Source organism: Electrophorus electricus, chromosome 8 (genome assembly GCF_013358815.1).
Source record: "Electrophorus electricus isolate fEleEle1 chromosome 8, fEleEle1.pri, whole genome shotgun sequence".
NCBI classification, from domain to species: Eukaryota; Metazoa; Chordata; class Actinopteri; order Gymnotiformes; family Gymnotidae; genus Electrophorus; species Electrophorus electricus.
In genome coordinates this window covers 9,645,107-9,673,001 of record NC_049542.1, presented here as the reverse complement: position 1 = coordinate 9,673,001, position 27,895 = coordinate 9,645,107, and the positions used below count along the sequence as shown (strand labels likewise).

General features: G+C 39.8%; 1 protein-coding gene across 5 annotated transcripts in view; it reads left to right on the top strand.

Annotated features, from left to right (window-relative positions):
- The window catches only part of rcan2 (regulator of calcineurin 2), a 56,528-nt gene extending 29,694 nt beyond the window's left edge, over positions 1–26,834 (top strand). For 4 of the 5 annotated variants that reach the window (XM_027000693.2, XM_027000701.2, XM_027000711.2 and 1 more), the window contains 3 exons: positions 6,939–7,112; positions 14,799–14,970; positions 24,144–26,834. In XM_027000693.2, coding sequence (XP_026856494.1) covers positions 6,939–7,112; positions 14,799–14,970; positions 24,144–24,298 — 501 coding nt within the window. In that variant the 3' untranslated portion in view covers positions 24,299–26,834. Of the gene's footprint in view, positions 1–5,376; positions 5,498–6,938; positions 7,113–14,798; positions 14,971–24,143 lie in introns of those variants that run through there. The other variant, XM_027000728.2, reaches the window with a different exon arrangement.
- The last annotated feature ends 1,061 nt before the right edge of the window (positions 26,835–27,895 follow it).

Below are 27,895 nucleotides of genomic sequence, written 5' to 3'. Positions count from 1 at the left end.
AAGTGCTGGTTAGTTCATGCAAGATGCATATTAAAACCAGGTATATTAAAAACCAGGCATATTAAAAACAGGGCAGCTGTCAAAAACTGGACATTTGTCTTCATTTTTTCCTTCATCTACAACCAGGCCTTTCTGTGGCAGAGACTATATGGCACAATTCCAATCATGGGTTTACCTTTGCTGTACTAAGCCTTCATTATTTGATGCATGCTGCTAAAAAAATCACCCCAGAATGGAATATAATGCGTTGGAGGCGCATTGTAATCCAATCACTCAAACCACTTACGGAGGTGCTCTAGGATGCATCAGGCTAAACTTCTGCAGGGTGATGGGTAATGTGTCAGGATGTGTCATTGACAGCAACAAAGTACTGCCCATATGTCACTGCTCTATCTGGAAAATACGTAATATCTACGAGACCACAACTGGAAATCACTCTGCATTTAGTTAAGGCTGTAAGAGCACAGTCAAATGCAGCTGATTTTCCTAGTTCTTTCCCACTCATTCATAAATAGGCCTAGCAGACCACACTATCAAAAAGCTTGTACTGGAATGTGAGCAAGGGTTTATAGGACATTTCTGTATGAAAACAAATGATGAAAAGCAGTGGAAGAGTGACTTAATAAATAAATACTTCCTACAGTGGAAATTATGTAAGAAATCCAATTACAAGTGATCACAGATGTAAACTGTTATGCAATGTGGCAGTCCCTTGTGATCAGATCACCCAAAACATATGTTACTAACAGGGCATTAGTGAAAGCAATACTCAGTCATATGGATTATGTTTGGGGATTAGCAGATTATTAAATACTTGTAAATTCATATATGTAATATGCTTCATATTCTTGGTTGAAGGCTTATGACAGTGTTACTGTTTTTTTGTTAATGTCTACTCTCTTCTTCTTTTGTTTGTCTATTCTTGCTACCTCTTTATTTAGGGTAGTGTGGATGCTACTGCAGTGAAGTCCACTATAAGCATTGCTGCATTGGTCTAGGATGGAGAATGTGAGATACAGGTTGCATTCAGATGCTGAGGAAGACTATCTGTGCTGGCTAAATCCTGCTGTTTTCAACTTCCTGCCTTGAGAGAAACATCTGGATGTTATACGAGCGCTCCACCACTGTGGAGTTATTTTAAGATAGGAGTATCATGACTAAGTTTGATATGAATAGAGCAGCTCAAGAAGCTCTGGCCTGGATATGTTTAAATGAACGGTGTATTTATCCAAAGGAAGAAATCAAAAAAGAGCATGATCTCATGCAGAGGGGATCTGGTCTCAGTTAAAAAGCAGGAGGCTGTTAAATTTGACATTCATTGCAGGATTAATGCTAAAGTGAGGCACAGGCTGTTTTCCTCCCTTCCACCCACAGTTAAGAGTGTTTTCATGCCAGTAGGTAAACACTAAACAGAAGGGCCTGGCTGTGGAACAGATGTAATTACTTAAATGCCCACATGAACACCACACCACCCTCAAAGATCACTGGAGAAAAAAACCCCCACATTTTTGGTTCCTTATTTATATGCATATATTTGTAAGCTTCTCCTACACAACTAATGTGCATGAAGCATATGACATGCAAGTTTCATGCAATTATAGATGAGTGACTTCTGATTCCAGTTCTACTGTATTTTAAAGGAACAGTTAAACCAAAATGCTAACATTGAATGAAAGCTAACTAGAGCCCTGTTAACTTTGATTCACTGTTAGCAGCGTTAGCATTTGTCCATCCTGACTCTTTGCTTTGTGTTCTTAGAAGAGCATGCAAGAAGGTCAAGGCATCTATGACTAGGGTCATGGGTGCTATTTAAGGGCCCATGCATTATTCCAGCAGACCTTGCGTCTGCCCCGCAGGAGTACGGTAAAGAGCCACGCCACACTGCAGCGATTTCATGCTTTATTGGGTTGAGCTCATATGACCTAGATGTCAGTGTGGCTGTTTATAAACTCATACTGCAGGCTTTCTTTATGACTTGACCTGCACTGAACCCCTTTCAAACTAAGTAAAAATGGATGTTGTGTTTTGTTAGTTTTAGTTTAAGGGAACCTTCCAGTGTTTGAAGGTAATTACAGATACAGAGTTTACCCAAAAAAAGCCCAAATTCTCATACTGCCATTAGATTTTTCTCATATGGCCATCCTGTCAATTCAGAAATAATTGCTGATTTTAGGCCTTAACCCTAATCAGCATCATAACACCACCAACAGAAGGAAAAAGAAAGCAAATGGCAGTCATGCGCAAACCATTTAGAACAGTCTAAAACTGGCCAAGTAGAACATAACCCCAGCTTCACCCACAGTAAGACTAATATACATGATGGACCTCATATGCTGCAAATGGTTTTATATATGTACATAATTTCCACAAAAACTTAATGTAAAACACATTTAGGAGTTCTTTTTAAATAGCTTAGGTATAATACGCATCAAGCTCCATGAAGTACACGTGCCTAAAGTAGAAAATGAACCTTATGCAACTTGTCCTTCAATTTTGGAAATCGGTCTAGCTAGCCCTAAGTTTGTCACAGAGCATGCCAATCAACAGGACTAGCATTTTTACTTTAGCACCACTATTTGCTGGTTTAGCTCTCTGTACGAATTATTTCATGCTTCTTGCTCATTTTGTAAAAATTCACAGTTGTCTTCTATCATTTCTATTGAGAAACGCTGCCTTAATGGTTTTCTTGTGGTTATCCATTCTGGAATACAGACCTTGCACTTATTCCCACAGTATTAGGTGCACATAATGTATAGGTGCATTTTATGCAAGTGCAGTTTCAGACTGTATTTCATCTGTTGATGTGTTCGGTCAGCAGGAATACCTCTGACCAGATATTATTTAGGTGAGCAGGGTTTTAAAATGTGTCAGTGTTAATTCTTGGTTGAGAGATGTCTGTTATCCCAAAATGTCTGGCCAACAGCAGTCATATTAAATACATAAATGGTTAATAATAAAGTGGGAATTTATCACTATGAATGACTAGGAGATATTGAAACTGATTCCCTGTGATGTGACATCTACTGTTTAACTTCTTGTTCATTTTTTTAGAGTAATGTCTAATCTATTCTACAGAAAGTCATATTGTTCTAAAAGAACATGTGTTTAGAATGTGTTAGAATTTTCAAAAGTGAAATTCTTAAAAGAAAAAGCAGTTCCTGAGAAAATATGATTACTTTTATGTGACCCTGGGGATACTTTCATTGAAGTGAAGCTTATTCATTACAATGGCCACTCAATTCACTGCAACATGTTTTAATGTTTATGCTTACCTCTTTAGATTCTGTCGTGGGGCCCTTTTTCTTGTGACAAGTGTGTGACAAGTGTCTTTGCCTTTAGAAGGCTCAGAGATTGGAGGGTGAAGGGAGAACACAGTGGTTAAGATGTAAAGGAGACCAGTTGCAGTGCATGTTGCATTAGTCCATTAACCTGTTATTATTTATTTATAGACCAGGAGCAGGGAGCAAATTTCAGCTTATGGCAAATTCAGAGGCAAAGACAATCGAATACCACATACAAAGAAAATGTGTGTTTCCCCATAGATATTTAAACCAGCAACCTCTCAGTGGAATTTAGCCTGTCGGGATGATGCTTATCAGTGTTCAATTAACATCCGGACCTGACACAGCTACGCTTTGAGCTACACTTCTTAGCAATCCAGTAGAAATATGACCTGATTCCTAGCTATGATGGTTGCTGGATGCATCCTTGGAGGAGAGATCAAAGATGTGGTTTGGGAGTGCACAGAATGATGTCCATACATTACAAAAGAAAAATGTTAGATGGTATGACTTATTTATATTCCTCTCAGCTCCCTAAAGTTGAGATCATTTCTGAAGGTCAGATAATGAAAATTGGAGACATTGTGTGCTATATTTAACTTTTCCTCTCCACTGTGTATCATTGGTACAATATAGAAAAGTGACCAGCATAGTCCATTCAGAGTCTTCTGTGTTGTGGAGGCAAAATCATTGGGTGTGGTTACTCAGGCCTGGGAATGGCTGAGCTATGATGTGTTATGTTTCACTCTATGGTGTAGATAGGTCAGTGACCCAGGAGAGCTGGACACACTGCAGCCTTCAGAATCTGCAGTGAAAACAAACACTATTTAGAGCTCACCTAGAATGATTTTAACTGCGAGCCATAAACAAAAAAAGGAGAAGTCTCAGCATTCTGAACATTGTTCCACTGTGTACATTGTTCTGCTGTCCTAATGACTGACACTGTAGGAATGCTCAGAACACCGGTGTAGGCTGAAAGGCAGGGCCATTTGCCAGCCAGAGGTATTTATGGAATGAAGTACATCATATCAGTGTGTGACGGAACTGGCGGAAACCAAACAGGCCATGAGGGCTAAGAAAAATAATATGCTAAATCTCCCTTTGGAAACATGAATTTGCACTTGTTTCACACCATAACTGTAAAGTTACAGTTATGACGAACCACATTTGAATGTTTTGCCATCATTATTAACAGATTTCACTTCCTGCTTTGCCTCCGTGACAACCAGACTTTAACAAGCCTAATGAACAGTCAAATCTTTAATAAAATGCGAAACATAAACCAGTTCAAAATGCAATTTGAGACTGATGACATTTAAAGCAGGCAACAATATCTAATGACATCCAGGAAACTGACAGTCCAGCAAACAGGAAATGACTCTATGATGCATATAGCAAGACTTCACATAATCATAAGCAGAGCTGAGTGTTATTTACAATGTAGTAGTTGTTTGTTAGAGTACATAATGATGAAGTGGGTAGCGTCATCAGGATGGGGAAGTCAAGCCCTAATAGGGCTTCCTAGAGAATTTAGTTAATTGCATTAATTTATTTAATAAGTAGAATTAATTTATGTCTATTGTGAATGCTTGGTAAAGAAGAGGTCTGCTGAAATGTACTGCAATAGGGAAAGTTCAGATTAAGAAGAATACAATAAATTCACATGTTGATTAGAAGAATAAGATATATGTGCCATGTTGACCCCCATCAACAGCTATCTGAAGGGCATGCTATTGAGTTTTACATTAGGCTTAATATGTATGACAAACTCATGCAAACTCATGGATTCTTTGAAGGTTGGTTATTGACACATTATTCCAAGCCACCTGTAAATGGACGTGTTATTGATCAGACTCTCAAACTTTAACACCACTTTTCCACCATGTAAACATCCATTTAAATTAAGTTATTAGTTGTGAACTCGCACCCCAACTTGCACCTCATAACCTCTGGAAAGTACTGAGTGGGACACCTGAGTGGTACCAAGGCACGTTGACACACCTGTCCTCACCTGCTTTGTCCTCCGGAGGATGCCTTGCCTGTCACCTCCGACTCGCAGCTCACACACTAATATGCCACATCTGCCTCTTCTGAGGGGCCTGAGGGACTGAGGGGTGTGCTGCTGCCATGGACTGGGACAGGAAAGAAGGTGTTAGGCACGTGCCTGCATCACAAGAGGCCTGGTGCAGAGCTTCTGGAGCCTGCAGATTGAGATGGTATGCATTGCGGGGCCCCATTGCCATGTCTGGCTTGTGTTTCCTCTGCTAGAGTAATTTGAAAGGCATATCTGAGGAGACCTACCGAGTTCCCTTTACTGTCATACTTATTGTCCTCTTAATCCAAATGCCTTTGGACAATACCTTTAAAAGTCAAAGAGTACCTCAATGAAACATGGATTTATTTAACAGGTTTCTGGCAATAACCATTTAAATGCCTCCCTAAGATGAACAATAAAATGTTGAAATGTGATCCACATGGAAGAGTGTGCAGTAAAATGAAATGAGATGTTCAATGCTTTTTTTTTTTTTTCCTTGGTAAATGATAATCAGTTTTAAGCATTTCTTTTCAGGAGCACAGTTCCAGATAATCCTCAGAAAGAATTATTCACAGTGATTTCCAGCCAAATGTAGGGGCTAGCTTTGTACTCATCTACTTATTTGTCCCTCTAATCTCAAATTGGTACAACATTTGGCCATAAAAGCACTATTTTTGGAATTAAAAAAAAAAAACTTGCTTTCATCAGCTTGAATCTCAGTGTCAATGAAGGAAGGATAACGTCTCTCATAACTTATGCTAATCTGGGCTCAACAATTAGTTTACACAATTGTATTAGTTCATTTAAAAATTAAAAATCAAAACCGATCACGAGCACAGTTACACAGTAACATCATGACATCAGGGGTAGGTGTACCACAGTAGAAAGACGTACGAGGGTGTGTAAATTATGGAACTATAATGTGTCAAGATGGATTCCAGCAGATCTAGCTATGGCAGCACAGTTAAACGGATAGAGCCAGAAGGAAAACACATGAGGGCACCCGGGAACAAACGACAAATGAGAGGTGAAGTGACAGCATCATAACATCCCAGTTTACCATAACTCTCAATGCCCATGGACCCCCAGAGCTACACCTATACCTAAGATGGGAAGTAGTTAATAAAAATTTAAAATCAAAACTGATCACAAGCATTATCTCATTATAAAAATGACATCTGATCAAAAAGCAAGCAAAATAAAACCTTGGAGCATCATAATTCAGTATGGCTCGTAATTAGAATGTCATATAAAAGTGCTTTCATTAATTTCTTCCCTACACAGGAAATTAATGCTAATTTATTAAATATAATACAGTGTTAACTGAATGAATGTGATGTCAGTGAACTATAGATTATGGACTGCAGAAGAATGTAAAACAGTTTTCCATCCTTCCAGTATTAAACAAACCAAAACAAAGATTATTTTAGCACTTGTGCTAGACAAATCACCACTCCTCGCCAAATTAAAAGTTGTTGTTTGTCTATAGTTATAGGACCTATATCACCAGGAGTGACATGATTTATTTGTATTTTAACATTTACCATTTTTGTCATCACAAGGTCCAAATCTCCCCTCTCTCATCGCATTGCCTCTTTTCATTTTTGCTCCTTTTTTTTCAGGAAATGTTTGAGGCACTCTTCCTCACATATGATGACAGCGTGACTTTCCAGTTGTTCAAGAGCTTCCGCCGTGTTCGCATCAACTTCAGCAACCCTAAAGCAGCTGCCAGCGCCAGGATAGAGCTTCATGAAACACCTTTCAGGGGCAAGAAGCTTAAGCTCTACTTCGCCCAGGTAACTAGAGAGGCTTTGGCATTGATTAAGAGAATGTACAATTCTCACCATGTGTAATCATGCCACAAGGTTTGAGAAATTAGTTGAAAGTAAGCTTGGTTTAGCCACGGAACTAAGGATGACAGTGGAAAGGAAAAACTCCCTAGAGAATGAGGAAGAAACCTTGAGAGAAACCAAGGGTGAGGGGGCCCTTCCTCCTCTGGCTAACAACAGTCGCCACAGTAGTAACAATTTTAAGAAATAATAATAATAAAATGTAAAAATAAGCAATTAATGTCTAGTCCGATTTTCTAGAAGTCTTAGTCATGTCCCGATGGTGTGCATGTACAAGAGAACAGTTGAGACAAGTAGAGGCTCAGTAACTGGTGTACTTCAGCAGAAAGAGAGAATAGATTATTAGGCATGTCCAGGAACATGGGTGTGTAAATTAGGGAACTATAATGTGCAAAGATGGTCTCTGGCAGATCTAGCTACGGCAGCACAGCTAAAAAGATAGAGCCAGAAGGAAACACAGGCATGAGGGCACCCTGGAACATCAGTACTCTGCCAGTACCCCCAGATCTACACCTATACCTAAAATGGGAAGTAGTTAATAAAATGCCTGACTGTACAGATAGGTTTTCAGCCTAACCATAAATATTGAGATAAATATTGAAAATTTACAGGAAGGTTATTCCATAGTGTGGGAGCTTTATAGGAAAAGGCTCTGCCCCCTGCGGTAGATTTTCTTATTCTTGGTACTAGTCAAGAACCTCCACCTTTTGATCTAAGCAGACATGGTGGATCGTAATGCACTAAGAGTTATTTTCAGTGCTTTGCAGGTCATTAGAAGTATTTTATAATCAATACAAAATTTTACTGGGAGCCAATGTAAAGTATATTAGATAGGATTGATATGATCAAATTTTCTAGTTCTAATTAGAACTCTGGCTGCTGCATTTTGAACTAGCTGTCCAATCTTGAAGTGATACATTCATGAATTGGCATTTCTGCATCATGTGAAGAGAGTATGTTCCTAATCTTTGAAATGTTCCAGAGGTGGAGAAAGTTAGTCCTAGAAATATTATTTACATGAGCTGCGAATGAGAGACTGGGATCCATAACAATTTGAGGATCTTTAACTGTTAGAGAAGATGTGATTGGGAGACCATTGAAGTTCATCAAGTTTCAAGTTTCAAGTTTGGTTTATTTGTCACATACATAGTCATACACAGTATAACTCACAGTGAAATGGTTGAGAGTGCTCTGTCCAAACTGAGGAAAAAGAAAACAGGGGTGCATAGAGAAATATATATTCTATATATGTACAAAAATATATTAACAATGTATGTACAATATATGTATATTATGTTTATATACACAATGTACAATGTATATGGTTGTGTATATATGTATGTACACAATGTACAGAATGTACAGATCCATCTTGTAAAAGACATATTTACAGTTTTTATGTTACATGGTAGTAATTGAACATTTTTACAGTTATGTTACATGGTGGTGGTGGTCCCCACAGTTTATCAGTTTCCCTGATTCAGGGCCCGAATGGCCTGTGGGAAGAAGCTCCTCTTCAGTCTCTCTGTCTTGGTCTTCAGGGAGTGAAAGCGCTTCCCTGACCTCAACAGAGAGAAGAGCCTATTGTTGGGATGGGTGGGGTCCTTCACAATCCTCCTGGCCTTGGTCTGGCACCGCTTGTAGTAAATGGTCTGCAGGTCAAGAAGTTCCGTGTGAGTGATGTGCTCTGCTGAACGCACTACCCTTTGGAGTGCTTGTCTGTCCTGCTTGGTGCTATTCCCAAACCAGACTGTGATGTTCCCCATGAGGATGCTCTTGATAGTGCAGGTGTAGAAGTTCCGCAGTACCTTGGAGGGAAGTCTGAAGTCTCTTAGGCGTCTGAGGTGGTAAAGACACTGACGAGCCTTCTTTGCCAGGGAGTTGGTATGGCGGGAACAGGACAGGACCTGCGAGATGTAAATGCCAAGATACCTGAAACTATCTACTCTCTCCACCGTGGTTCCACTGATCCTCACAGGTTGGTAGTGCCGCTCCTGCTTCTTGCTGCAATCCACGATCAGCTCCTTTGTCTTACTGACGTTTAGGAGGAGATTCTTTTCCTGGCACCAGTTTTACAGGTGTTTAATCTCCTCCAGGTAGGCTCTCTTATCGTTGTCCGAGATCAGGCCAATGACAACGGTGTCGTCAGCAAACTTGACAATGATGGTGGAGCTGGAAGTGGCTGTGCAGTTGTAGGTGTACAGTGAGTAGAGCAGGGGGCTTAGGACACAACCCTGAGGAGCTCCAGTGCTGAGGGTGAGGGTGGATGAGGCGCAGTTGCCCATCCGTACTGATTGTGGTCTGTCTGTTAGGAAGTTGGAGATCCAGTCGCACAGGGATGTATGCAGTCCTAGATCCTTCAACTTAGTAGTGAGTAGGGAGGGGATGATGGTGTTAAATGCTGAACTGTAGTCGACAAACAGCATTTTAACATAATTACCCCTTCCTTTGTCCAGGTGGGTCAGTGTGGTGTGGAGCAGATGTGCAAATGCATCATCAGTGGAGCGGTTGTGGCGGTATGCAAACTGCAGTGGGTCCATGGAGGCTGGCAGTGAAGATGTGATGAAGTCTCTGACTAGCTTTTCAAAGCACTTCATCACAACTGATGTGAGGGCAACAGGGCGGTAGTCACTGAACAGGGCAGTACTCATTGAGTAATTAGAGAGCGAGGACCAACACTATATTGCCAAAATTATTTGCTCATCTGCCTTCGCACGCATATGAATTTGAGTGACATCCCAATCTTAATCCATATAGGTTAATATGATGTCGACCCCCTCTTTGCAGCTATAACATCTTCAACTCTTCTGGGAAGGCTTTCTACAAGGTTTAGGGGTGTGTTTACAGGAATTTTTGACCATTCTTCCAGAAGCTTATTTGTGAGGTCAGACACTGATGTTGGACGAGAAGGCCTGGCTCCGCTCTAATTCCTCCCAAAAGTTTTTTATTGGGTTGAGGTCAGGGCTCTTTGCAGGCCAGTCAAGTTCTTCCACACCAAACTCACTCATCCATGTCCTTATGGACCTTGCTTTGTGCACTGGTGTGTAGTCATGTTGGAACAGGAAGGAGCCATCCCCAAACTGTTCCTACAAAGTTGGGAGCATGAAATTGTCCAAAATCTCTTGATATGCTGAAGCATTAACAGTTCCTTTCACTGAAACTAAGGGTCTGATCCCAACTCCTGAAAAACAACCCCACACCATAATCCCCCCTCCACCAAACTTTTCACTTTGCACAATACAGTCAGACAAGTACTGACTGTTTTTCTGGTAACCACCAAACCCAGACCCATCCATCGGATTGCCAGACGGAGAAGTGTGATTCATCACTCCTGAGAACACATCTCCAATTCTCTAGATTCCAGTGGCAGCGTGCTTTACACCACTGCAACCGACACTTTGCATTGAGCTTGGTGATGTAAGGCTTGGATGCAGCTGTTCGGCCATGGAAACCCATTCCAGAAAGGTCTCTGCGCACTGTTATTAAGCTAATCTAAAGGCCACATAAGATTGGAGGTCTGTAGCTATTGACTCTGCAGAAAGTTGGCGACCTCTGCGCACTATGAACCTCAGCATCCGCTGACCCTGCTCTGTCATTTTACATGGCCTACTACTTCTTGGCTGAGTTGCTATCATTCCCAATCGCTTCCACTTTGTTATAATACCACTGATACTTGACTGTGGAATATTTAGTAGCGAGGAAATTTTATGACTGGACTTGTTGCACAGGTGGCATCCTATCACGGTACAATTCACTGAGCCCCAGAGAGCGACCCATTCTTTCACAAATGTTTGTAGAAGCAGTCTGCATGCCTAGGTGCTTGGTTTTATACACCTGTGGCCATAGAAGTGATTGGAACACCTGAATTCAATTATTTGGATGGGTGAGTGAATACTTTTGGCAATATAGTGTAGGGCCTAATAGAAGCACCTCTGTTTTGTCAGCATTAAGTGAGAGAAAGTTCTTCAACATCAAGTGTCTGACATCCTTTATGCATTTGTCAATAATACTAAGCTGATATATGTCCTTTGGTTTGTATGAGACATATAGCAGAGTATCATCAGCATAGCAGTGGAAACTAGCTCAGTGTTTACATATAATGTCACCTAGAGGTAGCATATATAAAGAAAAAAACAAAGATCCTTGTGGGACACCATAGCTAACCTTGTTGTAAGATGAGAAGTCTCCATTTATGTTAACAACCTGGTAGCAACCAGCTAGATAACATTCAAAAAGGAAAGGGCTATTCTGTAAGGTTTGGTGCCAGGTGGTGTGCCTGTTTGGAGTCAGGCACACCACTAATCAGGCTTAACACCCAACATCTGGGCTAGACCTTATATAAGCCCAGTGACCCAGTCATTCGTTGGGTCTTTGCTAATGTTTTGAGCCAGGTTCCTAGCTGGTAACTCTGGGAATTGAGGTCTGTGAGCTCTTGTGCTACACCTCTTTTCTGCTCTGCGATGGTGTCTGTGTTTTTACACATCCTCTCCCTTCTCCAGTTTTCTCCTCTCAAGTTTGTCTCTCTCCTGAAACTTCCCTTAGCCATTCAAGTTACTCCTCATTTTCTGGTTTTGATTGGAAAGTTTTAGTTTGAGTTTTCCCCAGTGCATCGGGGTTGCCATTTCTTCCTGTGGCGTCCTTTGTTCTCCCTTTTTCCAAGCTCGGCATGGTGTTTAGTTTTTTCCTTTTGTTTTACATGATCCAAGCTCTAACTGTTCTAAACACGGGCCCACCATTGTTAGAGCATGGTTGCTCACCCAGTAGGCTGTTGGTGTCATCACCTAGCTGACCTGGGTTCAAGCCCACCTTACATATGCCCCTAATCCAAATAACATTTTCAAGTCTATCTAGTAAAATGTTGTGATCTATAGTGTCAAATACTGCACTCAGATCAAGCAATAAAAGTAACAACAGGTCATTAACTACTTTAATTAGTGCTGTCTCTGTACTGTGATTAGATCTAAACCTTGACTGAAAGACTTCATGTTCCTGGTTTAGATTCAGGTATGAGCTTAGCCGCTGAGCTACATCTTTTTCTAGGATCTTGGAAATAAATGGTAGGTTTCATATCAGCCTGTAGTTTGACAGCTGACATGAGTCAAGGTTAGATTTTGGTATGAAGTAGTCTGATTATTGCTAATTTGAATGATTTAGGAATGTAGCTAATGTTTAACAAGGTGTTTATTAAATTTAGTAAAGGTTCAATTACTTCAGGTAGGATTTCCTTAAGAAACTATGTGGGCAATTAATCTAGAAAGCAAGTGGGGGATTTTGAGTGCAAGATCAGAGATGTAAGTTCTGTCTCTTGGATAGGTTTAACAGATTTTAGTCTTTTTTGGCTTGGTTGTTCTGATCTCTAAGTAGCTGCCCAATATCCCATTAATACTCTGAATGTTATCTGTAATGTGCAAAATTTTCTCATTAAAGAAATTCATGAACTCATTACTACTATGTGGTGTTGTAATCTGAGCATTGGTGTCAGTTTTATTCCTAGTTAGATGTGCAGTTGTACTAAATAGAAATCTAGGATTATTTGTATTATTTTCTACTAGGATTGAGAGAAGATGTTCGAGCAGTAATAATTGCCTTTCTATACTTGAGTAGACTCTCCTTGCATGCAAGCTGGAAGACTACAATCTTACTGTGGTGCCATTTACATTCTATTTTGCAAGTGTTTTGATTTAAATTGTGAATGTAATCACTATACCAAGGTACTAATTTTTGTCCATAATTTTTCATTTTTAAGTAGAGCAAAATCATTGGGTGTGCAGCAGAATACTGGTTCTAAGCATTCAGTTAATTGACCAAATTCCATAGGGTTTGAGGCTCATAAAGGATAAGTCTTGGAAATTTGGAATAAATCTTGGTGCAGTAGCTGACAGCGAGGCAAGGATACTATATTGTGGCTCATATGTAGATCAAATATAAATAGGGAATGGTCTGAGACGGCATCCAACTGGGATAGTATAACTATGTTCTCTGTCTACACCGTATGTGAATACTAAGTCAAGCGTATGTCCACCAAAGTGCGTGGGTTCTGTTATATACTGGATGAAACCAATTGATTCTAATATAGAAAAAAAGGCCTATCTCAAAGGGTCTTGGGCACTATCAGTGTGAATATTGAAATCACCGACAATAATGGCTCTTTCTACTAGAGTCACCAGATTAGAGAGGAAATCTGCAAATTTGTTATTAAATTCTGAATAGGGTCCTTCCTGGTGGCCTGTAGATATCAAATAGTGAAAGTGGCTGGGGGGGCTTCTTATCACAGGCTACATTATTTATGCTTCTTAAAATAATTTCAAAGGACTCAAAATCATAACCAGCTTTCTTGTTTATGCCTAATGTGTCAGTATAAATAACTGCAATGCCTCCACAGCCTGTTAGACGAGGGCATTGTACATAGCTGTAGCCAGAAGGACACGCTTCATTTAAAGCTATGTACTCATTTGGCTTGATCCAGATTTCTGTTAGACAAAGTATATTAAATCTATGATCTGTTAGGATTTCACTTATTCACTTATAGCGCTTTAGATGTTAGGGATCTAACATTTAGTAAACCCAGCTTTAGATGAAAGGTACAGGCAGTGTTCTCTGAATCAGTTACTTTAATACTAATTAGGTTACTAAGACCTTAAGATTACCTGCAATGTCCAGCACCCTGGCCCCCACTATACAGCTAACTACTGCTGCTGGTGTCGCTAAAAGCCTAGTTAATTTCACAAAATACAGTCCCCTTTAATCAGAGCTCTTTCAACAGCCTTCTTAGCGGGTGGGGCAAACCTGTTGGACACGCAAATTGGGGATGTTCAGCTATTTCACTGTAAAGTCACCCATTTGAGGGCTGTAGTGCCAAAGTTGAGGGCTTGCTAACTTCTTCTAAGGCATCCAGAACTTGTACTTCTAGTTCCTCGATAGGTATAACACTTTCTAAGATCTGGATGTGCACATCTAGCCCTAAAATCTTCTCCTTCAGATTAACAATTAATCTACACCTTACAAATAAAACTCATTAACGATGGATGAAGAATAGTTAAATATGTTGTACTCTGCACACTGAAGGAGAACAGAAACGGCCATGATAGAATAAGAAAAATGTTAATGTTACATTTTTGGTAGTTATTTAGATGTAGTTTTTTGATGATAAAGTAGTTTTCAGTGTCTAATGGAAGTTGCCAGTTTCCATGTAGAATGTTCTTAAGTCCAAGGAAAAAACTGATAAACAGCTATAAATCTGGTATGCTGACAGTGGTATTGGCGCAAAGCAATTTCAAAAACAGGAAGCAGTGTCACAGCAGAAGCAGCTCCAAATGTTAGCTACCTGCTGCTATTAACTACTGATAGTGATTTTTGTTTGTTTTTGTTGGGGGGGTGGGGGGGGGTTGCACAGTCTGCAAACAGCATGTAAGACATATCAATAAGATTTTCATACATTCATATAAATTCTCTCACATATTCTTCACATAAAAGATGAGTTGCAGAGCCCAGTCCCAAAGGGGCAGTATTTCCCATGCAAGATTGTGTGTACAGAGTGTAGGTATAACATACAAGTCTCATCTTCTAAGCCTTGACTTTCTTTTACTCAGTTTCTTGACATAAGAGGACTGACTCCTAATTCCCATTTCTCAGGTGCAGAACCCAGCATCGGATGGAGACAACCTGCACCTAGCTCCTCCACAGCCCTCCAAACAGTTCCTCATCTCGCATCCTGGCTCACAACCTGTTGGTTGGCAACCAATTGATGAGGCATCACATGTCATTAACTACGACCTGCTGTATGCTGTTGCCAAGCTGGGGCCAGGTCTGTGCCTTCAAGTCTGCTAAAACTTCACCGTCTCTGTCCTGGAAGCTCAGTTCCAATCTATAGACCTATACTGGTCATACAGGCCTACAGATTGGCCTATGTTGGTCAAACCAACACTTCAGACCTGCAGAATTTCTTTACCTAGCAAATGTGTGCATCGTTAACAGTGAATGAAACATAGCAACCAGTTTCGATGATGTCAGCTGTATACATGTTGTATGTCTGGGAGCTTTTGTTCAATGTTCTATCTGGATCTCATTCTCCTAAATCATTTTAGCATTAGTAATACTTCACTCTAACATTTAAAGATGATCTTTGTTTTACAATGCTTTCGGGAAACCCAGCACTATTCCATTCTAGCATCATCGGGTATTCAAAAATAATATTCAGACATGATGCTGTCAAACCTTCACCTTCAGTTAAATTTTCAGTAACCTTTGATTATGTTTTTGGTAAGCTCTGATTAAGTTTCCAGTAACGTCTGATTAAGCAATGCTGATAGGTGTAGTTATCATCCCACCTGCAGTAACTGCTTTCTTGTGTTCTGCTAACCTTCAGCCAAGGGTTGGTGCACTAGTGACTCTCCCCATGCTCAGACTGGCGCGTCCAGCAGCACTATTTATCATTCAGTGGGCACTCAAATGCCCCTGGGCTGCAGGGGGGTCGGGGGGATTGGGGGCTGGAGTTGCGATCGACCCCACACGCTACTGCTGTCATTCTAAATTTGATTACATAACTGAATGTAACCAAAAGTAACTACAGTGGTTGCCTACCATGCGAGATCCTGCTTGAGCCTGGGTCACTGCAGTGAATGCACTTCAGGATAAGAGTCCTACGGACAGGAGTCACACAAAATCATGTTTATTGATTGAAAATGAAGTGTAGGTCAAGTTGAAACAAGCAAATCGTTTAACAACAATCATGGTAAAGATGGCCGAGAGTTCACAACTAATCCGCAAAAAGAGTGATCTTCACTCTCTGTGTGGTCAGTATATGGAGAAATTGTGGAGCCTCATGAAAAAGTTGTATGCAAGCTATGTAAGCTACAATTAGCATACCATTCCATCACTAGCAACCTGAGGGCACATCTTGAAAATAGGCACCCAAATGAGTATGCCATGATGTCCGCAAGCATTATTATGCTTGCTGGTGATTGGGGAGTTCTGGTGTCAAGAATGTAAGTAGTATACCCCAGGGTAAAATGTCTTTGTTGGCACATTTCTCGGCATTGTGTGCCTTCAATATAATTAAACAAAAACATCGCAAAAGTTTAGGCTACAATACTGACTAAAAAGAGATCAAATAATGACTACTCTAGATACAGAAGCTTCCTGCACTGCAAGTTCACAGTGGATTGATTATTATTTCCTGTTTCATGTCAAAGAGAAGTTAAAATACATGTTTATGTTGAAATAAATAAAAATGAGATAAGTAGTTGCCTCTTGCTGTATTGGTTTGCACACTTATGGATTTAATGTGCAAAAACAGATATTTAAACCTATGTGTTTCTTTAGAAGGAATAATCAAATGTAGTTTTGACAGCATTAAAACAAGCCAAGGATGAGCTCTAAATCTAAAAAGTAGTCAGAATTCAGTCAATTTGAGCTGTCTGTGCTCCATTTGCAGGTCCTTGCTCCAGCCCCGCACATTTGATTGGAATAGACCAATTCTGCAAAGTAAACCAGGACCCAATGAGTTCTTGTGAAGCACATGACTGTAGAAGTTAATAGACGATCTTGTGATGAATTTCACAACCAACTAAAGCCATGGTTCTACTCAGGACAATATTAATATTCAATAAAATTGAAAGTAAAAATACTACAGTTCTGGCACTAAAATTGCCAGGACTTTTAATTTGCATATTCTTTAATTTGCATTATCCTTCCTGTCTGCAGTTTTGCCAAAATAATCTTTATTTTAGCGGCATGATGGAGAGCTGCTTCAAAATTGAAGGCCCAAGCTACACAGGGATGGAGACACTCTGAAATGATCCCCAGGCTATAGCCCTGTGACACCATGTCAACCATGCATAATGCATCAGGACCAGGGCACCTGCCATCATCACTTCTCCAGCTGTAGTTCATTATTCTCTGCCACAATATTGGCAGCATCCACCACTGAGGCCTTATATGTCCCATGCAGACAGGGTTGGAAACTCGCCTCTCGTTTCCAAGAACAACCTAGGTTGTCCCACCTGCCAGTTTTGCAAAAAAGATCCTTTGCCACCATCATCTGCCAATTTGAAACCCACATGTGCATTGACTGTATGTGACAAGCACAGAGAAAGTGGCGTTCATGTGGACCACGCTCGTGGCTATTCACATGGCCATGCTCACAGGTGTTCACATAGACCACAATCACAACTATTTGTGTAAGCCACGCTCGCAGCTGTTCGCGTAGGCCTCTTTCGTGGCTGATTGCCTATGCCATGCTTATGGCTGATCACGTAGGCCACACTCGCAGCTGTTCGCGTCAGCCAAACTTCAATCTGTCAGCTATCCTGACAGGCATATCCTGTGCTATATAGAAGCTGCTGCTTGCCACTGTGGTTTCTCGAGAATGTGAAATTATTTGCTGATATCATACAGCCAGATCCATCTGCTTGGCCTGGCAAGAGTGTTGTCTTTGCATCAGCTGAGCATCATCTCAGCTGCTCTGCATGTTTGGCCCATCTTGCTCTGTTTTGCACTTGACTAATAGCACGATTAGCATTATATTGGCATGGGACAGTCTCAATCTTAACATATCATAATGGGCAATAGTACACAAAATACCCTCCATACCCACAAAATAAACACTGTGACACTAGCATGTTCAACACTCGTTAAGTAGGCTATAGCGCATGCTCAATATGCTATTGGCACAGTTTGATGCATGTACCAAGACACTGAATAATCACTATTATCTGACCATTACTCTGACTAGACTCACCATGCTCAGCAACACTTGATGTCAGCACATCGTCTCGGCTAATATTTTTGCTGGTTTTACATATCTGTTGTCTTTTGGCGGTCAGCCATGTGTCCATCTCTTTCCATTTCTAAAAACATTCAACATGTCCTCTTCCATTAGGCCAGAGAGGCTTGTTCGGAGAAAGAAAGTTTTGTACCATGGGAGAGGGAGATAATAATAATAATAATAATAATATTTATTATTATAGATTACAAAGTGCTTTACAGACAATAGAGAATACACAGAAGGATAGTAAAGCTTATTATATCCTGAGATATATCACCTCAGGAAGGTATTTACCAAAAATAACAGAAAATGTTACAAAGACATAAGATATATTTATTAACATAAAGTTAAATATGACTGGTTTTGAAGACTAAAGTTAATTTAAAAAATAAACATAAAATAAAATATATATTTTAAAAAGAATGCTTTAAAGTAATAGAAGATTTAAAAACCATCCCACGTGGAAATAAAAGTGCAACTACATCAAGTAAAGCAAAGTGCATAGGGAAACTATTTAAAAAATAAGAAAGGTAAAAGTATAGTGGAGGCAAAGTTTAAAGTTTACAAAATAAGAAACTTAACTTTCTTCTTGAAAATATTATCAATACTGAAGTTCTCTTCTATATTTTAAAACTAAAGATACACCATAGACGAAGCATTTAGCATTGCTATATTTATGTAATAATGCAGTTTATTAATAATTAAATGCTCCAAAAATTCTGATCTGTTGCCTGCTCAGAACTGCAAGGGCGTGGCAGATCACAGAATGATTGACAGAGGCATCACCATAGTGATGCAAAAAAAAAACCTGGCTTGTGTAACATTTTTTGAATGATACCCCCAGTGAGCTAGCTAAATATGGTGCACACAACTAGCAGGATCAGTGTGGTTCAAGAATGCATGTATGAGCCAGTCAACAGCACAGGGGAAAAAAAATCTGCTCAGCTGGTCTCTAAATGGTGAATGATGCTGATAACAATCTAGATAGTCATCTATTTAGCTAGCTTTCTAGCTTACATTTTTTACTTTTACTCCATTATATTAATCTATATTCCTCTCATTACATTTTTGAGTAATACTGAGTAATAAGGAATGTATTTTAGCATGGAACAAAAATCTTTGTTAACTAGTGAATCCAAATATGTTTTCAGAATTTTTCTCTTGCCCATATTTTTTTTGTTGTTGCTGGTCAAGTATATTAACATTTACAGCATTTAGCAGATGTGCTTTCCTGAGTGACTTATAAAAGTGCTTTAGTTGTCTACTCTGAGTTGTCTATCCTTAGCCAACACAAATAGGTTAATATGAAAAAGCAGTACAAAGTAAATGACGACCTTACGTTGGCAGACTATTGATAAGGGTTGCTCCTGAGGCTAAATGTAGGGGAAAATCATACATCTGTACATTTTAGAAGGACATTTGTACATAAGTGTTATAACAGCCATATTTATGAGAAAGTAATATGTACATTTAATTGCTGTTACTTAAAAATCATGCCTGGCAGAAAGAGCCTAAAAACAGATTTGAATTCAGCATAAAATGTACTGTCAGGTCCACATAATTACTTATGTGGAACAAAATAAGTAAAAATCAAGTTGAAGTTAAAATGAAGTAACTCACTACTTGAGAAGTCAGATACTTTTTTTTTTTTTTACCAGATACTTTCTTACTTAAGTGATCATTTTAAAATAACTACTTTTACTTCTATTTGAATAATTAGTATATTAAGCAACAATAGTTTAACTATTTTATCTTGAGTACAGTTTTTGGCTACTCTACCCACCTCTGGAGACAGCTAATGAAGGCTGGTGTAAAGATTTGCCACAGGCCAGTGGAGGAAAGTTGGTGATTAAAATGAAACAGCATTAAACAGGCGTTTGACCAACTACATGGCAAACGTAGATCAAATTATCAAAATATTTTCTATATTCCAGGGATTTTCAGACAGTGGACATACCACATAAAGTTTTAAGTAAGAGAGGATTTATATTTTTAAAGGCTTTTGGTAAACAATTATGAATTAACATTTTGCATAATTAAATTGTCTTTCACTTATACTGTAAAGGGCTTAGTTTAGCTTTTTGATAATCTGGAGTCTTCTACATTTTCTTTGTGTGACTGGGATAATGCATGGCATATCCTCAGTTTGTGTGGACAGAGCAGGTATGTTAATAGTATGTTAACGGCAGAGCTGGAGACGACTATTTAAACTTTAGTCGGGTATCTTTGGCAGTTTTGAACTAAAATGGGTATTCGCAAAAGCCTGTAAAACAAGGGTCTACATTACTGAAGTAATGCAGGTTTTCAGTGAATATTCCTGTAAATTAGACTCTCTGATCTACACACTCCTTTACCATCAACAGACACTCACTAGATTTCTCAATGATCCAAAGTGATCTTGAGTTTTGAGTCCTTTTATTAGATATGCTATTCTGTTTTGGGAAGCATGCAGGGATGATCAAATTCTGTACACAGTTCAGGAACAGAATAGGCAATGAAAGTGAGTGATCGAGAGCACTGAAGTGGAACCATGTGGCAAGAAAACAAAAGATCCATTCAGCCTGGGCAATGGGGCCGATTGCTATCTTACGGCGATAATGGCTGCTGTTGTGGAAGGAAGCCCTCTTCTGTTTGCTGGAAATGTGTGGTTCCACAGTGCTGCTCCTGAGCACATCTGCCAAGCTGCTGGAGAACACAAGAACATTTCCAATCGCTACCACAGCAGGGCACGCACACACTTGCATCTTCATATTTTCCACTAAATAATCATTTAGATAATTAATTAATAGATAATTAATAATTTAGAATAATTTCCATCACCTAAACCTAAGGAAAGCTTGGCTGTCTCAGATTTGGAAGTAAACATAGTCATCTTTTGTCATTGTACAACCTTTTGGGTCCCATAAATATAGTAAAACAGAGTAATTGCACACACACTTACTCGCATGCACACACGCCACACTCATTAAAAGGAAATGCTTATGTTGTTCCCCTGCTTTGTTTATGAGATGTGCGCCCAGCTCCTTCAGCCTGAGAAGGCAAAAACACTTAATGAAAAGTTCAAGATGTGCTGCTGCTCGGGGAATGCAGGGAATGGCTGCTCCTGGAGAATGGAGAATGCTCCAGCACAGATCCTGTGGACAGGAGCATAATGACTCAGATGAGAGAGCTTGACCTGCCTCAGCGCTTAACTGGATAAACCCACCTTTCATCATTTCTTCAGCTCTCCTGGCTCTACATGATACGCTCGAGTTGGGATTCTGCTGCAGTGCCCATGAGCTCCTGGTGGGGGCAAACCTGCAGTTGTGGCGTACAAGCCAAGGTTGAAGCTCAACTCAAGGGTGCTGATGCTCAGGAATGAAATAAATAAAAAAACAGACAAACACCAAAGCACAGCTGTCACAAACACATGCAGGCACATTTGCACACACTGTGTTAGCTGAGCATCTGTTCAGCATTGAGTTGAGTCATTTTGTTAGCATTGCCGACATGGGGTTGCAAAATCATGGTTGTAAAGACACTGCACAGTAAAAACACTACCCCACCATTTATCTCATCCTCTTGGGTCAGTGTTTTTTCCTTCCTTTTTCAGCATTTTATTTTTGGACCGTTGCTAAACAAGTTGTGCATATTTAAGAAATTGCGATATGTTAGTAGAGGCACTGGATGGAAGGAAAGCATTTTGAAGTGCTTGGCCCCCTCTGAAAGAAAGCTCCCAAAATAGAGGCAGTGTGTCAGCCTGCTGAGCCAATACTGAACTGACATCCATCTGTCTTTTACACAGCCACAGTCATTTAGTATCCCCACTACCCCTCTTTCCTTCTTTCTTTCTCTCCCTCTCTCTCACTCTCACTCTCACAGGCCATGCTCATGAATAGGAAGTAATGCAGCTGTGTCGCATTGTGCATGCCAACGAGGCCACTGCTGTTTAATGAGGAATTAGCTGCTCGAGCAGCGACAGCTAGCTCCATGTCCCCACTGAACCAGACACATCTGTCTCGCAGCATCACAGCCTAAAGGGCCATATATCGCTCTACATATTACAGGGCCATACATCACCCTACATACTACACAGCCATATATCACCCTACAGAAAGTTGTTCTCTAGTATTCTGTACATGTTTATTGAAAACATTTTGTCTTGCATTGAAACAGCATTTTAGGCACTTATAATGCTCGGAAACTCTGTTTCATATTGTTCACATTTTAAACGTGACAAAACAGTTTATTTTCACTCATAAACACTGTTTTGAATTGAAACAGTGTTTTAGTGGATTACAATACTCAGAAGTGCTATTTCAGAAGTGCTGCAAGGACAATATATCACCCTACATACTACAAATTATATATCGCTCACATCTCATATCACATTTGTGACAGAAAGCCACATCTTTGGATTTGTCTTTTTCATCCCTTTCTCTCTCTCTTTTTTGTCTTTCATTCATTCTATCTCACTTTGTAGTCCTCCCTCTTCCCTCTCTGATTGACCCTTGACCTTAGTATGCAGCACTGACGTCATCTGTGGGCCAGGAGATGAGCTGCGCCCTCAGGTGGTGTGGAGGAGTGATGTGTGTGGTAGTGATGGGGGGTGTGGTATTGTGGTGCAGTGAGATAGGGGAAGGTGAGGCATGAAAACAATAAAATGAGAACTGTCAGGTGCTGCGTGTCCACAGCTCAGATGGAGCTGCCAGTCCACCAGATATAGCTAGAGGGGTTGGTAAATGAACAATGGAAGATATGTAAATGTGAGTGTATAATAGACATTGGGTGCAACAAAGAGTGCAGTTAGCGGAAGAGAGAGGGAAGAGAGAGGAACTGATAATGAGCAATGTGTTCCTCTTCGCAATGCATGGAGCACTTTTGTAAGTCAGTCTGCATAAGAGCGTCTGCCAAATGCCATAAATGTAAATGTAAATGAGTGTGTGCAATCATAGGACCAGTGGGGCAGCACCACACAATCAGGTCATCGAAGGGCGCCGCTGTTCAGCTCCACCTCGTATCACCGCATTAGTCCCTGCACGTAGACAGAAACTCATCTCAGAGAGTAATATTCATCTTGGCCATTTGAAAACATTGAAAAAAATCTGCAGTGTTAACCTGTTAAATCTTACCAGCTGAGCCCTGCACACTCAATAGCATGAAAAAAACAAACAAAAAACACTTTTGGACACCAAATAAAAACACTAATAGTTCGTAGGGCAGGACAGACCCTTCTTATACAACCTTTGCTTCTTATGCAAGATTTGGCACTGACTTCAAATTAAGTTTGTGTCTTGCATCATCAAAGTTGTAAGGGCACATACGAACAATAATGAATATTCGCATTTTATTGTGAACTAAATAACAGTAGTCTGCTGCTCCCACTGTTGAGTCGATATCTGCGTTAAAATGGTCATTGTAAATGTTATTGTGGACATCACCAGTTCACATGAATCATATTAGTGATATGAATCTTAATGTTAGAGAGTACTCATTTCCCGAAATGCAGTGTCGTTACCCTTCTCTTCTGCTTTAAATTAATACGACAGTGTTCTTTCTCCAAACCTCTGGCTGTTTCTGCTTTTTATTTCCAGCTCCTGAAGTTCTGTGGGGTCTCTGGTTGGGCATAGCTAAAAATTTCCATTCCAACATTTAGTTGTTTAAGACGTGGAAGGCCCCAGAAGGTTACCGTGATTGACAAATGCCTTGCAAACTGCTTGGGTGGCCTTGTGCATGGAGTTCAGCTCTGCACTCAGTTCCATTAGTTGTATTTAATTATTGTTTTAATTAATTAATTTAGCACTGTGTAAACAGTTATTGTCTGTTGGCAACTTTTAAAAACCCCTGTGTTCAAGCAGCAATATTGCTTCACTATGTATACTTCAGACACCCTCAATCTCTCTCTCCAGCCACAAAGCAATTATAAGGACAGACTCTACTGCAGCACTCAGTCCCTGGCTATTGCAAATTCCTTTATCTAAAATATCTGCCATATCTTCTTTTCAATTTGTGCTTTATTGGAAAAATAGCTCCCTCTGCAGCAATGTTTTAGTATTGCTTTCCCCCGTTTTAGTATGGAGCATTCCCCTGCCTCACTGAGCCAATGTTTCTCAGCAACATCAGCACAAAAAAATTAAATAATGGATGGAAATGTCCTAAGGTGTATCTCTCTCCCTCCGTCTCTCTCACTCTTTCTCTCTCCCTTTCTTCACACTCTGGCACTCACTCTCAAGGTGAGAAGTTTGAGCTGCACGCAGGCACAGAGTCTACACCCAGCGTGGTGGTCCATGTGTGCGACAGCGACACGGATGAGGAGGAGGAACCAAAGAATTGCCCAAAACCAAAAATCATCCAGACCCGACGCCCAGACCTGCCCGTGTCGCACTGACCTGCCAAGCTCATCATCCCCTGGCCTCAGAACTCCGAGAACCCACAATCCCATCCCCTCAATGCCCTTCTTAGGAACTCTCCCCACACATAGCACGTGATCCATCACACTATCAGGAACCAGAGGAGTTTCCTCATCCATCACACTCTCGCACACCCTGTCTACCATGTGCTTTCAACAAATTTTCTCTTCTGTTGGCCATAAAATCCCCCGTCTATCTTATACAGACTCTGCTGTCACCCTGGTCACTGACTGAAAGACAGTATGGATCCCTCACTGCTTTCAGCCCTGTCTCTGATTGGCTACTGGGGTGCACTGCATGCCATTTTCAGACATTCCTATTGGCCGACAGCTGGGTTAGCGGTACAGCTCTGAGGCCCCAGCTGGCGTCTTAGTACGGGGCACACTAGCCGACAAACGTGGTGGTAAACCAGTGTTGCATGAGGAAAACTAAAATGTATGAAGCATATATCATGTAAATGAAACTGATTTGTAATCCTTGAATGCTGTCTTTGGTGAACTCTCATCCAGCCATAGGTGCAGTCAGCCCACAGGAGACGCATCCAGCAAGCTAATGCATGCTCTTATCACAAGTTGTTTGTGCATTTTCCTTTGGTATGTTTGTTAGTGTTTGTGTGTGTGCATGTGTGCATGTGTCCAGTTGTGTCTCTCTTTACTTTATGGTGCTTCTCATAGAAAATGTGGTTTTTTGTTTTGGGGTTGTTTTTTTTGCAATGGTGAACTGAAAGACAAACTCTAAAACCATGCACTTTTCAGTGGAGAAATTGTGAGATTAATTTTCTGTGATTTTTCCTAAATGTTTCCCTTTTCTTTCTCTGTGCCCCCCCCCCCCAAAAAAAAATTTTAAAAAAGCTTTTGGGGGCCTTGAAGGCAGTTATTCCTAACAGTGCTTTGAGAACCTCCTTACTGTGCGTCTCCAGCAAGTGCAAGTTTGTGGATCCTCATTCCCAGCCACATGATGAGACACTTAGGCTGCTAATGCAAGGTGTCATCGCATTACATTATTCTCCAAGTGCTATTACAAACAAGGTACGGGGTTGACGTCAGCCTGTTCCATAAGTGACTCATGCTTTTTTGTTGTTGTTGGTGTTTTTGTTTTGTTTGGGTTTTTTTTGTTTGTTTGTTTGTTTTGCTTTGGTGTGCCTAACCTATTTGCAGGTCTAAATATGTTTCATTAAAAAATCGTTTGTGAATATGCAGTAGACAGTTAAAGCATGCACATCACTTAACGCTGAGTGTACATCAGTTACTGTATATTATAAATTAGACACATCCTATAATGTAAGTTACAAAGAGAGACAGGAAGGTCTTCGGTCTTAGATGTGGAACTTTGGATACTATGTAATATGAAGTGGCATACCAGCATAAAGAATGTACACTGAGTTACACTGTAATGTTGGTAAGCATGTTTAGAAAGGTAACTTTTACATTATATGTTCTTCCACCACAAAGGTACTAATGGATAATGAAATTATTTTTGCATTTACCATAGTAACAACATTTAAATGTTAAACGTTTTTGACTTTTGAATGACTTTTCCCATAATACATCAGTAGTGTGAGGTGCCATTTCCATAGTAACTGAATAGATCCATTCGTTTGTAGTATTGGCTGTCATAAATATGTTGCTTTCTGTGTTTAAAGCAGGTAAGCAGTGATCAGTGTTCAGGGTGATATCTTAAATTTAAATAATTCCAATTTATTGTTGATTTTGTACTATATGATGCCACAAAAGATTAGGCAGTAATTATAGTATATAAAACACAATACCTTAATTTGCTCTGTCATTCATTTGGGTCCATTAGGTGGTTATATGCATGGTTTCAGTACACTACAGTTGTGGAAACAGGGTAGTCTCCCCCCCATTACAGTATTTGTGTTACCAGTGTAATCCACTGCCTCAGTGCATGCATCTCTGTCTCAGTGCTTGCTGTTGTAGCCTGAACAGTGAAAAGTTACTCTACATGCCCTTAACATTCACTTCCTTCATCTCTGACACAGACATGACAGAGTCAATGGTGCAACAGTCACTTCTGTGTACTGGAAGAAAAGCAATATAATAACACTGCTATGACCTTATCATTAAGATGTCCACACCTGACCAAACATTCCCATATACACCTAAAATCTACATATTTAGTAGGTATTGCTTATCTTGCAGAATGTTGCTGAAGACTTCTGTGTGATTCCAGCACTGTTACATACAGTACTGCACGCCAGATCCTAAAAAGGTCCGAATACTGTATCTTTTTTCCTACATTATCTTTCAGAATGCATTATATTCTCTGTTCTATTTGTAAGTTGATTCGATTGGAAGTTAGTGTTGTTAATGTTGCAGAAACAGTATCTCTGTTGTGTATACTCATTTAAAGCCATGTGTATACCAGTCATCTACATGTCTGACCTGCCTGCCTACACAAAGAAGACATATCTGTATATATCAATAATATTTTTACTGCATTTTTGTACAAATATTCATGGTAGCCATGTATAAGTAGTTGAAATGATTCTACGTTAGTATTAAAAAATTTTTTTTTGGTTTAATGGTTCTTCTCTTGTTTATTTTATTTAAGTAATGTTCAAAAAAGGCATAAATATATGCCTTTTATATATATATATATATATATATATATATATATATATATATATATATATATATATATATATATATAAACAGATGATTGTCTGAAATAACTTGATCCCACTCAACAAAGACCTTTTCAGTGCCATTTTTGCATTCACTTTATGTTATGAATTTAAGTTCACCAAAGTGACCTTCAGTACACATTACTAGCCTTAATTGTTCTGTCAACAACACAGCGATAGTGGAACTGTTTCAAATACAAGCAATTCACCTACGTAAGCACAGTGGGGCAGAATTTGTCATCTTCTTCTTTACAGTTCTTTACAGCACATAAAAGAAAGTGATATAACACTGAAGTTCTAACTGAATACAATATTTAATGTTTCTGTGTTTTGAAATGTTTTCTATGTTTTGATATGTTTTTGATGGCAATAAAGCTGTCAGTTGATTTCAGACTTTGAGGAAATTCCAGAGCTAATAAGTCACTAATCAATCCCCAGTCCGTAGCTGGGTTTCTGACATGCCCAATAGATTCCCATTAGAAGACTCAGAGACCAGTCAACCATATTGCTAAGGTAGAGAGAAGAAAATCCATGTGGGCAATGAAAGACTAATAAAAGGATCTTGAAGTAAATTCTGAAAGATATGAGTACCCAGTGGAGGAATTTAAGGGTTGGTGTGATGTTGGTGTAATCGTCATATACTTCAAAGATGAGGCAGAGGTGATTATTTGCTGATTTGTAGAACAGGACAGAACCTATGAGTAGTTGTGATATCTCAGGAAAATGCTTCTCATTGCTGTAGTTCTCCTCAGAGCTTGCTAATGTGGGGTGTAGATCCGGATTTTCGTAAAGCTTCTCCATGACAATGTCATACACTATACCATAACACGACATATATAAGCATAACCGAATATTGTCTCCTTGTTGCATTTATGTGTGAAAGTCACTTTTAGTAATACTGTCCCAGCTTTTTCGCAGCTGTTTCCTTAGC